We start from the raw sequence: 16099 nt of genomic DNA on the forward strand, positions 1-16099 counted from the left end.
CACCTGTGTCCTTAAAGGCCGAGACTGGCCCGGAGCCAGAGCTCAAGAACTGTGGAATGCAGTTGTCAGCTCGTCAGCCGCTAAGGGAAGCTGGAGCTGTTGGGAGGCACCATTCCCACAGTGTCATCATGAATGTCACCCTGGGACTGGCCACCCAGAAGAGACCCTGGTTTCAAGGTTTCACCCCCGCCCTGTCATTTCTGGGACAAGGGATGGTGGGGGCAGCACGGAGAAACAAGACCCACAGGCTTTTTAAAATAACTGCATCCTTTAATGGCAGTAATACAATTATTGGATTAAGAGACCACAGGAGAAAGGGCAGGTGACGTTTCTGGAAGACAGATATGGAGTACAAAAAGGGGGTGGAATAGAGTCATGCGACGATCATTGTAAAAATACAGTACGTTATATACATATTTGCACCATCAACTTTCAACTCTGAAATAGTATTTACACTTTTGTTACAATCCTGGTTAGAGAACAATTTTTCTTTAAAAGCTCAGCCTGATGGCAAATGAAAATTTCAGGTGAATTCATAGTCCCATGAGGTTCTTAGGCTGAATATTCCAAGAGGTGGGTTCCAGCTTCTATTTCATCCACAGATTTCAGTTTTAAAAAAGTATTTAATTTTGCTTTTATAAAAAAAATTCTCAAAGGAGGGAAAAAAAAAACCCAACCACAGCCACACTGTGTATTCTTTCTTATTTTACAAACACTACGGGCTGCAGCCCTCTGCTTCAAGGCCAACACTGGTGGCTGAAGAAAAATCTCACTGATGATTGTTTAAAACAAAACAAAAAGACACAAAGACAAACCAAACCAACCTGATCATGGCGCACTGCCTCTCCCGCCCTTGCTTCCGGCCCCAAACTCAAAGACTATTTCTCTTCTGGGGCAGGGCGTTTGGTATTGAACCCTCTTTAACCTCCTACCCCGAGGAGGTGGGAGGGGGAACCCTTTGGCTGGGACACCATGTTTCCTCATTATTAGTAAGAAAGAGTCAGGGCCCTTAAGCGAGGTGGTTGAGACGGTGGGATGAGGAGGAAAAAGGCAGGAGACGGCCGGCCAGTAGCGGCACACAGGCGGGAGGGAGCCCCGGCCGCACAAGCCTCGCCGGTTCCCCTCAGGCCACGTCCACGGGGTAGGCCTTCTCTGGGGCTCTGTGGACAGGATGGGACTTCAGCCAGGGTCTTGGGGGAGGTCGGGCGGAGCCCGGGCAGGCATCTATGCTCCCTTCCCGGCTCAGCCGGATGAGGAGAGCAGGATACAGGCTTTGGGTCCCATGGCCCCTGCCCACAGTGGGGGTCCCAGTCCCTCTCCTGGAGAGGGCCCAGTAGCCCACACCCTGCCCTGGCTAGTCTCCCACCGTGTCCTCAGGCCCCCTCCCGGAAGTATCCACAAATCCAACTCTGTACACGCCTCGAACCCATGCACCTGTCAGCTTGGAATAAAACCAAACACACCAAAACCACGGGCCCTAAAAATATGGTGCAAGGAGATGTGAAGAAAGCGGAGAAAGCAAAACACTTTGCCGAGAACCACCCAGGGATCCCTCTGTCAGGAGCCTGATGGCGTGGCCGTGCCATGGATCCTTGAGCTGTCCCCAGAGGGCCGGGGCCGGCTCACTGGGCACTTTGCCTTCTGAGCCCAGGACAGAGCCCAGCACGAGGGGGAAAGGCACGGCCGGGACACGACAGGACGGGACGGGCTAAGCTGACGGAAAGCGCGTGCTCTGCCTCTCGCAGGCAGCTCCTGGCCACACCAGCCTTGCCGACCCCAGGTCCATTTCTCACCCGGAGTCTCCCGTCGCAGGCTGGAGGGCGCCGGTTTGCTCTGGGATGACTCTGGACGGAGGATGGCAGGGAGGCCGGTGTGTGAACCCAGGTGAGACAGCAGTGGAAAAGGGCTTTGTCTCTCCCGGCCCGGGCAGCTTCCCAAGGCTCTTCCTCTTTTCCTTCTGTCTGGACACCTTCTCACTTCCGCTGGCCCCTGAAGCGGGTCATCATGGCCTGCACACTGCAGAGGAGACGCAGAAATGCCTAGACCTGCTTCCATGCGGGTCCTTCCCACCATCTCGGCTCCGTCTCTTCTTGCTCATGCACCACAGGGTGAGCAGTGCTCAGTGCCTTCTCGACGCCTGCTGTTCCCTTTGTCCTGGGGGGGGTAGGATGGGGGGAGGGGCCAAGCTCTGCCCAGAAAACCCACCAGACCCCCAGCCACCGAACTGGGGCCCCAGCCTTTAAGAAGTCCCTGAAAATCAGGCCTGGCCAGGCCAGGCGGAGTGCCAGCTGGGGCTGAGGCCCCGGGGACTCGCAACTGTACACATGCACATGTAGGTTTTCTTGGCGGGAGCCTAGGAGCCCCGCAGCACTGACCAGAAGTTAAAGATAGTTATATACAATTTATATGTTTCAAAGAAAGTACTACTTTAAAAAAAAAAAGGAGGGTGGGGGAAGAAAAGAAAAAAGAATAGGAAAAAAGAAAAGAAAGAACACCCAGACCCCCTCCCCCCTCCCCCCAAGTCCCCAACTCTGGTTGCTGCCCTTAAATATTGCCCTGGGAAGGGTGGGGTGCAGGGAGCGCTTGACTCCGGCTTAACACTACTGGCAAAAGGGGGAGGCAGTGGGGTCAAAGCCTTTAAAAACATCTTTCAGGGACCCAGCGTCCTGCTCACCCTCTTGGGCCGGGCTGTTGCCAGCAAATGGGCTTCCGGAGCCCGTCTTGGGTGCCTGTTTCACGGTCCCGAAGAGGGTGGGCACCGGGAGGTTGTGCACGCCGGGCTGGGGCGGGACGCCCTCTGCTGGCGGGGCGCCCGTGGCGGCAGCGGGGGCCGCAGCGGCCTTGGGCCGGGGCCGGTTATAACTGTTGTACCTGTCTGTGGCCGTGACTGCGGCCCCATCTGCCCCAGACTTCCCCGATTCAGGCTGTTCCAGGGCAGACTTGCGGACAAATGGGGGCTCCTTGGCCTTGGTGGCGGAGCTCTTGCCGTTGCCCTCAGGGCCCTTGGGCTGGGTGCCTGCATCAGCGGCCGGCTCTGCAGCTTTGCCACCCGTGTTGGGAGTCCTGGGGTCGTAGAGGCTGATGCCGCTCAGCACGCTGCTCTGCCCGCTCCCGCTGCCCTGGCCCAGGCCGCCGGCTGCCAGCACGCGGGGGTCATAGGGGGCGGTGGCTGGCGGGGAGGACTCCCCGCTGGGGCTGGCAGCTGGAGAGGGCGCTTCGGTGGGGCCAGGCTTGGCTGCCCGGGAGGAGGCAGCAGAGTCTGCTGGTTTCTGCAGCCGGGGGTCGGTGGGTGTCTTCCGCACTCGAGGGTCACTGGGCTTGTCACCGGGGCCAGGGGCTGCCGAGGGGCCAGTGGCATTGACAGTCTTGAGGATGCGAGAGAGGAGCTCAAAGTCAGGCAGGCTAGAGCCAGATGTGCTGGGATCTGTAGAGGTGCCTGGGCGCTGCCGGGGGTTGGGGGGGCCCGAGGTGGTGGTGCGGTGCAGCCTGGGATCCAGGGCAGGCAGGGACTGCAGAGCCGCAGGGACGGGGGGCACTGCATCCTGCTTGGGGATGGGCAGGGGGATCAGGTCCTCAGGGTTCCAGAGCACAGTGCGGGCAAAGCTCGGCTTGCTCAGGGTCACATCCTTCTTGATGTGGCTGAACTGCTGCAGCTGCGAGCGCGGGTCCCGCAGTGGGTGCCCAGGGAGGGGGTCCAGGGGAATGTTCACAGCCTTCTCCCGAAGGGCCCGTTCCCCTTCCTCCTCTTCTGCAGGGGGTGGCCCAGACCCCTTGGAGCCACTGGGGCCTGCGGGGCTGGAATGAAGGCCGCCTTCGGGCTTGGGGGTAGACAGGGAGCGAGCCAGTCGAGGGTCAGAGGGTCCTGTGTCACCTGGGCCTGAACTGCTGGAAGCCTCGACGTGGCGGCTAAGTCTGGGGTCCCGGCTGAGGCGGGGGTCAGCCAGCCGCCCTCCCGTGGGGTGTCCCTTCTGGAGGCGGGGGTCCCCCAGCCCAGTGCTGCTCAGCTCCCCGACAGAAGCCTGGGGTCGGCTAGACGTCTGCTGCCTCAGGGTCTTCAGGATGGAGGTGACGCTGTTCCCACCCTCATCCTCATCACTTGAGTACCAGTTTCCAGTGTCACCTGAGAAAAAGCAGAAAGGAGCAGGGAGAGGGTGAGTGGCCACCACATCTGCCACCAGTCCTCTTTGGATCCCATGGCAGCCCACTCCCCTGCCTCTTACCTCTCAGAACCTCAGTTTCTCCTCTCTTACAACACCCCATCCCCAGCACAGGATGCCACGAAGAGCCAGTGAGCTCAGGCAGGCCAAGCACCGAGCTTGGCAGGTCTCTGGCTATCGTTTATGGACCTTTCCCCGTACAGGCACCATTCTAAGTACTTTGTCTTATTTGTCACAAACACCCAGGATATAGCGTTATCATCACGCCCATTTGACAGATAAGAAAAACAGAGGCACAGACAGTGCCATAAGATAGGGGACGGAGCCAGGGTTGAGCTCAGACTCTGAGTCCAGGGCTCTGCCGCCACCTCCTCACCTCCTGGGCAGGTTCAGGCCCCAGCACGGCAGGCCTGGCTCTGAGTGCCTGTGAGCAGCTACTGCTGCCTTGGCTCTCACTGCGCTTGGGGCTCACAGACACGTGCCTCCCAGGCCCCTCAAAACGTTTCCGCGACCCAGGGCAGGGCAGTCACCAGCTGATAAGAGGCGGGGCCAGGTGGGCAGACTCAGAAGCTAGCCCATGTCCAACTTTCTAGGCAGGTGCAACCGGAGCCCCTAGGGGAGGGGGCTGTCCCCTGTTCTCACTGTCCCACTTGCTCCTCAGCTCTGGTCAGGGCCACCCATGGCCTCTGGCTTCAGGTTCTACATACCGTTTCTGTCCGCCCCCTTTCACCCTGGGGTGGATACCATCAGGTCACTGCACAGCACCTGAGACTTGGCAGCTGTGCCTGTGATCATTACTGGTTTATGTCGATGACTAGCTCTCATCTGTTGGCTTCCCGAGAACATGATCTGGGAAAGGGGGATTGAGAATCTCCCTACAGCCTCCTCTGTAAGGGTGCAGGGGGTGAACCCTATTGCCTGCTGTCTCCTCCAGGGACCAGCCCACCTCCCTCCTCAATGGGATCAGGGTTTCTCCCGAACCCCACGACACAGAAGGGCAGCCCCGACTTCTAATTTTCTCAGGGACATGCAGCAGCCCCAGCAGCTTCACAGCCCTGGGCAGGGGTCCTCCCCGGCCACAGGTCCCTTTCTGACACAAAACCCGACCTAGGTGCTCCCCACCTCTGCCCTGCACGGCGGCCCGGGGGGCTGCGCCCGTCAGGGAAGCCCCTGCCCCTGGGGAGGACACATGCCTTCCTCACTCTCCCGGTCCTGCTTGCTGCGCTCAGCCAGCCTCCTCGCTCTCTCCTCCTCCTCCTGCTGCTTCTGCTGGATCCTCAGGTACAGGGCCCTCTGGGCCGAGGGCAGGAAGTCAGGGACACCGGCGCCCGGCTTCGGCCGGCCTGGGGGCCCTCCCTCAGGGAAGCTGTCAGGCTCCAGAGGGTGCTCGGGGAAGAGGTGCTCCCCAGGCTCCCCCGGCAGCTCTTCGTAGTGCCCGTAGTCCTCTGTGGCAGGGAAGAACCGAGGGTTCATGTCGGGAAGGGCCTCACGGCACCAACTCCGACCCACCCGTGCCCTTAACTGGAAAACCACCCCCTGATGGCGATGGGTGAGAATGTGTAGCCCGTCCCTTCCTACCCTCCCCAGGAGGGGCCCCACGGAAAGCCCAGCAGCGGAGGACGGAGCAGCCAATGGGGGGCAGGGAGGGTCCCACCTAGGATGCAGCCGCTGAGAATGGGGTTCACGGTGAGGTTTAGTGACATGGGCAAATGCTCATGAGGTGAAAACAGGACGGAACATCGTACGGATGTTTGTAAAACACAAAGAAAAGGCTTTGAAAAGACAGACAGAAAACAGTCCCTCTGGGGATGAGAACAGGAGAGAGGGGCTGTGGGATCTTTCACTTTTTACTCCACACATTTCTGATCTGTCTTAATTGCTCTTGATGAGCATTAATTTTATGATTTCTTTAAATAAATAAATAAGTAATCAATAAAGAAAAACACACCCTAATCTCTCAGTAAGCTCAGAATATGAGTTCAACCATGGTAAACAAAGACTAGTAAAGAAGAGAAGAAAATACACCACAATGTTGCTATGGCTACATGTCCACCCAGAGGCTGACGGGTGATTCCTCCTCCCTTTATGGGTTCCTAACTCCACAAACGTTTATGAGCGTGCTGCTGCATTTAAAGGGACGGGGTGTGGGGGTGTTTCTCCCATACAGCATCTAGGAAGCACAAGGCGGAAGGGCTTGCCTTCATTCTCGAAGGGCGGGCAGGCGCCCGGCATTAGCCACCTCCCTTCACAAATGCTACCCAAGTCAGAGCCAAAGATGAGGGGAACACCGTGGGCAGATCTTCAACGACACGCCTGGAGACTTGTGTGTGTGCGCGCAAACGTTCTGCAAGGCTGAAATATCCCCTATCTGCACCGTGTGATGTGGCTCCCCTACTGAGCAGCCAAAACGTGGCCAGCGCTACCAAGACAGTGCATCTGTAGCTTAAAGGAAACTTCCAGGATTAAAGTGACTAAATATGCAAATATGTCATACACAAAGTGTATAAAGAAAAAAGTGAAAGGTCACTTTCTTCTAGCTCCTGAACTTCATAACATGTGAACTTGATGGGCGAGTCTGCTCTGAGCCACACCCTGGCTCGGAGCTGGGGACACTCCTTAAACAACAGTCCCACCCAGTCCCCCTTGCACAGAATTCAAGAGTGAATTACTTGACGGTTCTGCTATTTTCAATTTATTAAAAACAACTGAATAGTACTAAAAAGGTAGATTTCATGATATGGGCATTAGAGTGAATTACTCCAGAGATACCAACTGTTATCAGCTCGACAGACTTTTGGGTTTTCTTCCCCACCCAGACCTTTTCCATGCACGTTTCATACACGTTGTTTAAAGGGGGAGGAAGCCCCCTCAGGTCGCCTGCTTTTCTCACTTGAGAACAAGCACTCACCTGGCTCCCTGCCCCAAACACCTGCTCTCATGCCTTTGAACACTACTGAGATGCCAAAGACTCTCACACTGACCTCCAGCCTGGTCAGCTTCCTGACGTCTGCATGGCTGTCAAACGGGCACCTCGTGCTTAATGTGGCCAAAGCAGAAGTGCTGCCCTGCCCCAACCTGGCTCAGCATGAACACCCAGAGCGCCTCTGCCCCGCAGCTGGCACCCCCACCCGCCCCTGCCACCCTGTCACGTTGGCCCTATGGCTCCACCTCTAAACCTAGCCCTGCTGCTCCCTGTCCTCTCCCGGCTGCCACCCACCTCACCTCTGCCCAGGGCGACTCAAGGGCAGCCCACATGCTTCCAAGATTCCCCTCCGGCCCCTACTAGCATCCATCGTCCTTGTGTTCCTCCACTATCCCCGTCACTCTTCCACCGAGTCCACCTCGCCATGGCCCGCAGGGTCCTGTGTGCTGGGACTTCTCTCTCTCCCCTGTCCTCCCTTTCCAAGCCACACGGACACCTTTGTTTTCCACAAACAAGGTGACTGGCTGAGGCCTCCGTACCTGCTGCAGCTGCCACCTAAGCCAAGCCCACGACTCCCTCCCCGCCTTCACCTCTCAGACAGGCCTCTGCTGGCTGTGACGCACCCAGCAGGCCCGGCCTCCACCCGTCACCCTCACACGGTGCCCCATTTCACCGCCAGCAATGACCAATGCCGAAACGAGCTGACGACCTTGTTTACACATTTCCTGTCGGTTTCCCTCCACTCAAATGCAGTTAAGGCAAGGACTACGTGCTTTGCTTGCTCTGACCCCACGCCTAGAAGCACGCCTGGCCCCTGGCAGCAATGACACATCTCATCCTTCTGAGGGCTGCACACCGCCTCCTACCGATGCGGCACTGTCATCCAAGCACCCAACTGTCGGACGTTTAGTTTGTTACCAACACATGTTCTCGTTTTGTAAGAAAGGAAGGAAAGGAGGAAGGAAGATGGTCAGTTGTGGGGACAGAACAAGCAGAGTCGCAAGGCAGCTCCAAGCCAAGAACCACCCCAGAAGGAGGCCGCTTTGGTTGAGGGCACCTCAGCCTTGAAGTTCAACACCATTCCACACCCATCCCTCTAACTTCCCAAGCTCCCACTCCACACACACCAAGCAAAACTTACAGAAATTAAATAAGTTATAGTGATGGTAATCATAACACTCCTCCTAGACTCAACAGGGTAGTGAATCCCACGTCACTGAAAACGTTCAACCACTCACGGGACAGAGATGGAGTTGGATTCATGTTTTCAAAGACTCAGGCCAAGGAAGAAAAACCAAATCTTCCTGACTACATTCCACTGTGCAGACCCCAGCAGCCCCGGCTGGCCCCCACCCTGAGCCCTGCATACCTGCGTCCCCAATGAGTCCTGGCTCCATCTCCATGCCCTCCTGCTGCTGGTAAAAGTTTTCATAGAAGTTCTGGGCTGGTGGGATGGGGGGCATCATTCCAGAATGTGGGGAGTCTCCAGGACCATAGGGCATCATTGGAGGGCCGCCAGGTCCCATGGGCGGGCCAGGATTCATGCCAGGGCCCATTGGCATGTCAGGGTGCATGTCCGGATGCATGTCAGGGTGCATGTCCGGGTGCATGTCGGGATGCATGTCAGGATGCATCGGGGCCCCCATCGGCCCCGGGGGTCCCATGTTGGGCCCGGGGCCCATCGGTCCTGGGGGTCCTCCGGGTCCAGGGAACCTGGAAGGAGAAAATGGTGCCCGTGAGCAGGGCTGCAGAGGAAGGGTGGCAGCCACATCCCTGAGGAGACACAGAGGCCTGCTCATGGTTGAGCAACAGAGGGCTCCAGACCAGGCCACTGAGGGCTTTGGAGAGAGGCAGGATGCTGGCCTGGTTAGGTTCCAGGCCACAGGGCCCTGGCACAAAGGAGCCTGGCTGAGCCTAGAAAAGCCCCCAGGCACTCACCTCACACCCAGTTTCTCAGCCAGCTGTCCTGTGGGCCGCACCACGATCTCAAACAAGGAGGGGATCTTCTTGTTGTACATGTCCTGCTGCTGCTGCAGCTGCTGTGGGGACAGCGGCTCATGCACGGGCATGGGCAGCTGAGGGGGGCCGGGGGGCGGAGGCGGGGGCGGGGGCGGGGGTGGGGGGCCACCCTGCATGGGCCGGCCATTCGGAGAGGTCGGGGCCGGAGGGCCAGGTGGGCGGGGCGGGGTGGGCAGGAGGCCCACGCCAGGGGGAGGTTTGGGCAGGGGGTTGATGCCCTGCTTCTTCAGCTCCTCAACTTCCTTCTCATCCTCAGCGCCTGCCTCTGCGTCATCAGCCAACATCTGCGGGCCAGAAGGACAAAACAGTGAGAGTAAGGACAGGGGAGGAGGCGGGTTGGAATGCACTCCTCCGGGGCTGAGAGCTGAATTTGCTGAGGATAGCTCTTCAATATCCCAAGGCCCTTACAGCAGTGGTACCCAACGCCCGGGCCACGGACTGGTACTGGTCTGTGGCCTGTTAGGAACCGGGCCACACAGCAGGTGAGAGGCGGGCAAGCGAAGCAAAGCTTCGTTAGTATTTACAGCCGCTCCCCGTTGCTCGCGTTCCTGCCTGAGCTCGGCCTCCTGTCAGATCAGCGTGGGCATTAGATTCACACAGGAGCACGAACCCTACTGTGAACCACGCATGCAAGGGATCTAGCTTGCGTGCTCCTCATGAGACTCTAACGCCTGGTGATCTGAGGTGGAGCGGAGGCGGTGATGCCGGCGCTGGGGAGCGGCTGCAGATACAGATTATCATCAGCAGAGAGGTCTGACTGCAGAGACCATAATAAATCGGTTGTTTACAGACTCATATCAAAACCCTATCAATGCAAAAACAAACAAACAAAAACAACCCCTATCAGTGAGTGGCAAGTGACAATTAACCTGCATCTTACGGAGCAGACTGGACATAAGCAACACACTTTGGGTGTCACTGTCTCCCATCACCCCCAGATGGGACCATCTAGTTGCAGGAAAACAAGCTCAGGGCTCCAACTGATTCTGCATTACGGTGAGTTGTATAATTATTTCATTATATATTACAATGTAATAATAACAGAAATAAAGTGCACAATAAATGCAACGCGCTTCAATCACCCTGAAACCATCCCCCATCCCCAACCGGGTCTGTGGAAAAACTGCCTTCCACAACACCGGTCTCTGGTGCCAAAAAGGTTGGGGACTTCTGCCTTACAGCATAAGGCCAATGACCACAAAGCCTCTCTGGCACAAAAGTCATCGCCCCATACCACTGCCGCATCCCTTCTCGGTGAACAGCTGACAGGGGAGCCATTCTTATTTGGCAGCAAAACACATGCAACGTACTATTTCACCATTTTCAAGTGGACAATTCAATGACATTAAGTACATTCGCGATGCTGTATAACCACCATCTCTATCTAGTTCTAACACCACCGAAGAAGACGCCATACCCATTAAGCAGTCACTCCCCATGCCCTGCTCCCTCCCAGCCCCTGGCAACCACCAATCTACTTTCTGTCTCTATGGATTTGTCTATTCTGGACATTTCACAGAAACGAAATCCCATAACATTGTGGCCTTTCGTGACCGGCTTCTTTCACTTAGCATGACATTTTCAAGGCTCACCCATGTTGTAGCTGTATCATCTATTTTATCTATTTTTTAATCTATTTTTACCTATTTCATGGCTGATTAATAGTTCATTGTTCTGGGCTTCCCTGATGGTGCAGTGGTTAATCCGCCTGCCAATGCAGGGGACATGGGTTCAAGCCCTGGTCCAAGAAGATCCCACATGCCGCGGAGCAGCTAAGCCCGTGAGCCACAACTACTGAGCCTGCACTCTAGAGCCCTAGCACCACAACTGAGCCCTCACGCCTAGAGCCCGTGCTCCACAACAAAAGAAGCCACCGCAATGAGAAGCCCATGCACTACAACGAAGGGTAGCCCCTGCTAACCGCAACCAGAGAAAGCCCCGCGTAGCAACAAAGACCCAACGCAGCCAAAAATAAATAAAAATAAAATAAATTTATATATAAAAAAAGTTCATTGTTCTGTTTGAATTTTAAGGGCGCCTCACCGCACTTGTAATCAAAACCCAGTCACTTACGAGGACCCACAGGGCCTGACAGCAGGGCTGGGTGTCTGGGGAGGACTTCACAGCACCCTGGAAGCTTCATTTCCTTCTATGGTGTGCGGACTCCTCCACCCTAAGCACCCAGCTCTGTTTCAGTTCTGCGGACAGCTAAGCTCTTTCCCCAGCAGGGTCCTGGCCTGGACCAGGCCTCTCCCCAGGCATTCGTTTTCCCCTCCATTCTTAATGTATGGCTCCGTATCCCCCAATTGCTGGGGTCTCTTATTAAAGGTCAACTCAGAGTGACTGGCCAGGTCTCCTGTATTTACTACTGGAACACCATCAGCTCCCTTGAAAGCACTGCCCAAGCTTTGTAAGATTTTACATTTAGTTGTATCTTTGTTTATTCCTGGCCCGACGACTACCAACTCCACAAGGGCAAGACCTGCAGGGCCCACCATAAGGCCTGTTACAGGGTAGATGGACAATTCCAAAGTCTGAATTCAAGCAGAACGTCTCACCAATTAGGATCCTGGGCAGAAGTTAACACTGCAGGCCTGCCTGCTTCTCTTGGAAGGCCAGCTTGCAATGTTGGCCTTTGGCTGGTGCCTGGGAACCTGGATTTCGAGAGGGTTCCCAGGATTCCCTGACTGCTAAGAGGGGCTCACTGTGTCTAAACCGTTTGCACAAACACCATGCTTTCTGCGGAACACCCCTTTTCCTTCTGGGAGTCTGGGATTTTGGTACATGCCAGGCAGAGGCTGCCCTCAATAAAAACCTTGGGCACTGACTGAGTCTCTACTGCACGCCCATGGTGGACAGCGTTCTACGCATTGTGTCACAACCTGAGGAGTTATACACGTCCCATGTGACTCCAGGGGGCGAGGACTCCTGGAAGCTGGTGCCTGGTTTCAGCCTTTACCGCCTGCCTTTCCTCTGTGCATTCTGTTTGAGGGTCTCTGGGCTCCCTGCACATTCCCTCCACTGCCCTGATCCCAGTGTGTAATCGGTGTCTACCTGATTTAACTCATCGGAGTTAAATCTCAGCCAGCTCGGCCCTGGGAGTCTCCCCAGCAAATTGTCCAACCTGGGCCCAGGTGGCCTTGGGGACCTCGGCACACATGCCTTAGTGGACCCTAACGGGGGCTCTGAGACGCCCCGGCGCCTCAGCCTCAGCGCTGCTCAAGACAACCCCTCCTCTTGCTCCCCCGCCCAGGGACAGTGGTGGCGGCGTGGGTGGCGGAGGCAGGACTTCCCAGCTGGTGTCAGGCAGTTCCCAGCTTTTCTCTCTCCTAACCATCAGCAAAAGTATGTGGACCCAGGGACGCAGAGTCCAAGAAGAATTTGGCTTCAAAGGGGACGGAAAACTTGGAAGTCTGATCAGTGGAAAACATCTGTTCCCTTAGAGCCCTGCTACTCAAGGTGTGGTTTGTCTGTGGACCAGCAGCACAGGGGGACCCGCTGAACTAGGACCACATTTCACACGTGTCCACCGCAGTGTGGGAAACGCTGCCCGAGACTAGCTGTGCTGAGAGAGCCCCGCACCTCGTGGTGTCTTTTAGCACTGCTCTCGGGGGCGGCGGAGGGGCCGCAGCCACAGAGGCAGCCCTGACTGCTCTACTGCCCCACGTTCCGCCCGCTTCCCTTCCAGCCAGCTGGCCCCTTTTGGTCCCTCAATCGTGTTGTAGCTGTTGCTCGCACTGTGACCCCAGCCCAGCACATGCCTCCCTCGCCCCTCTTTCCTGCCTGTTATTCACCTGGGGCCAGCGAGTGTCACTTCCTCACTGAGCCTCCCCGCATGGCAGCCTGTTTGAGGGTCTCTGGGCTCCCTGCACATTCCCTCCACTGCCCCGATCCCAGTGTGTAATCGGCGTCTACCTGATGACTGGATCCTGTCTCCTCACCACTGCGTCCCCGGTGCCCAGAACAGTGCCTGCTACAAAGCAGGCGTGACCACACATTTGTTAAATAAATGAGCAAAGAAAACAGATAAGCGCACCTTCCCCTGCATTCCCTGGGCTCCAGAGGGTGGGGCACAGGGGACTAAAGTAGTTAAGGCTTTGACGGGCCTACCCGGTTGCTTGGTGCTCCTCTGGGTTTGCCTCCCAGCTCCGCTGCCCCCCCACCTCCCCACCTTCGGCTGGGGCTCCCACACCACCTCTCTGGCCAGAGCTACGGGTACCATCTCCATCTGGCCGCACCTCATTCCATGCACCTCCTGCTCCTCCGCAGGCCACTAGCTGGGCTGTGAGGGGGGGACCCCGCACCCCTCCCTTCTCTTATCCCCACCCCCAAACTCCACCCAGGAGCTGCTGCCCAGCTCAGCCCCGCCCTCCGGCCCGGGCCCCACCTTCTCTGAGAGGGACCCTGCCCCAGCCTCTCTGCACTCACTCCCACTCGGCAGAGCAGCCTCCAGTCACAGAGCCAAAGCCCTGCACTGCTAGCTCCTCTCAATGGAATGCCCTCAGGTGTAGGCAAAACCTAAGGAGGACGTTATACCTCATTAAACAGGAACAAACTTAACCACAACTTCCTCCCCACCCAGGGAGGGGATGCCGTGGTCCAGACACCAAATGCGCCACACTCCCCTCGCCCCCGAGACTAGGGTCACACATCTCTGTACCTCTCAGCACTCGGGAACACCCAGCCAATGGCCCCTGTGCGGGGGACAGAGGCTGAGGTGATCCTTCCACTGCCATCCCTGGCCCGGCACGGTGCTCAGCACACTGGGCCATGCAATGAACTCAATGACCAAACGAACTGAAGCACTGGCCCACAGGACAGCCCCTACGAGCGTATCGCTGGTCCCCAGGCAAGGCGGGTACCCTCTCTCTCACACTCACCTCCCTGGGTCCCATCACTTCTGCTTCCCCACTGTGCCCCACAATTGGGGCTTCCACACTCATTCCACGCTGGGGAGAAATCTCACCTCACGGTGGGCTCCCACTCCAGGACTTCGCCCCCCCACCCCTCACGCAGACCCCACGACACCCCGACGAGGACTCCCGCGAGGGACACAGCCAGCTCCCTGCACTTATCTCTTTACCTGCCACCCACACTGGGCCGCAAGCGCTGCCTCAAAAGCAGGGGCTGAATCGCATCAGAGCCCAGAACACTGATGCATAAGATACACAGGAGATGTCAACACCCCACCCCACCCTGAAAAGCTGAACCCAAACCATCCAGGCAGTCCTCCGGCACATCTATCCCTAGAGACACCCATGCGCCCCTTCCTGGGCCTCTCTGAAGCAAGGAGCTCCCTCACACCACACAACCAGGGCCTTGCTGGGTCCCACAACCTCCCCCCGCCAGGACTGATTCTGAATGATTCCCGGGCTTCCAAAAGTCAAAGGCATCCTCTCAATGGAAAAGGACGGCCACACCTGCGGATACACATAGACATGTGGGCCAAGGTTCATGGGCCAAGGAAATAAGAAATAAGCTCATGTCCATTTGTTAAACATTCTAAGCTTTGGGAATTCCCTGGTGGTCCTGTGGTTAAGACTCTGGGCTTCCACTGCAGGGGGTGTGGGTTCAATCCCTGGTTGCGGAACTAAGATCCTACAGGCGAATTAAGATCCTGTACGGCACGGACAAAAAAAAATAAAAAAATCTAAGCTTTTGCCCCAAACTGATAACAAATCAAACGTTCTTCAAGTGGTGACTAGATAAACAATCTCAGATCATCCACACTGAGTGGAGTACTACTCAAGAACAAACAGTGATGAACTATCAATACTTGCAACAATGTGGATGAATTTCAAACGCCTTATTCGGAATTAAAGACGGCAGATTCAGAAGGCTATTATAGGGCTTCCCTGGTGGACCAGCGGTTAAGAATCCGCCTGCCAATGCAGGGGAACTGGTCCGGGAAGATCCCACATGCCGCAGAGCAACTAAGCCCGTGCGCCACAACTACTGAGCCTGCACTCTAGAGCCCACGAGCCACAACTACTGAAGCTCACATGCCACAACTACTGAAGCCCGCGCACCTAGAGCCTGTGCTCGCAACAAAAGAAGTCACCGCAATGAGAAGCCTGCGCACCGCAACGAAGAGTAGCCCCCACTCGCCAAAACTAGAGAAAGCCACACACAGCAACAAAGACCCAACAAAGTGAACAAATAAATTTTAAAAATAAATAAATTTATAAAAAACCAAAAAACAAAAGGCTATATAAACTGCACACACGTTTAGAAACTACATACCATATATCTATTTATATGACTTTCTTGAAAAGGCAAACTACAGGGACAGAAAACAGATCAGTGGTTTCCAAGGTCTGGAAATGGGAGAGGCACTGATTACAAAAGGGGAGGGGTTCTGGGGGTGAAAGAATGAATTTCCTCTACCTAGACTGTGAGGTGGTCACATGACTCTCTGTGTTTGTCAAAATTCACAGAACTAGGGAAAATTCCCTGGCTGTCCAGTGGTTAAGAGCTCTGCGCTTCCACTGCAGGGCGCATGGGTTCGATCCCTGGTTGGGGAACTAAGATCCCGCATGATGCCCAGCGCAGCCAAAAAAAATTAACAGAACTAAACAGGGACACTTTTTTTTTTTTAGACTGGATACAAACTATACCTTGACAAACCTGACTATAAAACAGTATATGTATAAAACGGTAACTGAAGGATTTAATGGTAAAGAACCATAATGTACGCAACTTATTTTCAAATGGATCAAGGAAAAAAAATAAACGAGAGCAAAGTGATAAAGCAAATGGGGCAAAATAATGCTGACAGAGGAATCTAGGTGGAGGGAATTCTTTGCCTTATTCTTGCCACTCACTCTCACGTTACAGTCACTGACAGCCCCAAAGGCAGGCACGTCTCAAACCTAGAGTGGATGGTTGGAAGCTGATGTATCTGGACAGACAGAAACATCACCAAGAAGCAAGAAAATAAAGCTGAATAAAAGGGTGGAAGAGAGAGCACAGACATTTCAAGAGAGGATGACGAGGCCCT

General features: G+C 55.7%; 1 protein-coding gene across 2 annotated transcripts in view; it reads right to left on the reverse strand.

Annotated features, from left to right (window-relative positions):
• Positions 1 to 314: 314 nt before the first annotated feature.
• The window catches only part of ZC3H4 (zinc finger CCCH-type containing 4), a gene marked incomplete at its 5' end in the record, with an annotated part of 42543 nt that continues 26758 nt past the window's right edge, over positions 315 to 16099 (reverse strand). For both annotated transcript variants that reach the window (XM_082862373.1, XM_082862374.1), the window contains 4 exons: positions 315 to 4120; positions 5351 to 5602; positions 8450 to 8793; positions 9019 to 9383. In XM_082862373.1, coding sequence (XP_082718499.1) covers positions 2601 to 4120; positions 5351 to 5602; positions 8450 to 8793; positions 9019 to 9383 — 2481 coding nt within the window. In that variant the 3' untranslated portion in view covers positions 315 to 2600. The remainder of the gene's footprint in view (positions 4121 to 5350; positions 5603 to 8449; positions 8794 to 9018; positions 9384 to 16099) is intronic.

This window comes from Leucopleurus acutus (genome assembly GCF_964270905.1).
Source record: "Leucopleurus acutus genome assembly, chromosome: 20".
Classification (NCBI taxonomy): Eukaryota; Metazoa; Chordata; class Mammalia; order Artiodactyla; family Delphinidae; genus Leucopleurus; species Leucopleurus acutus.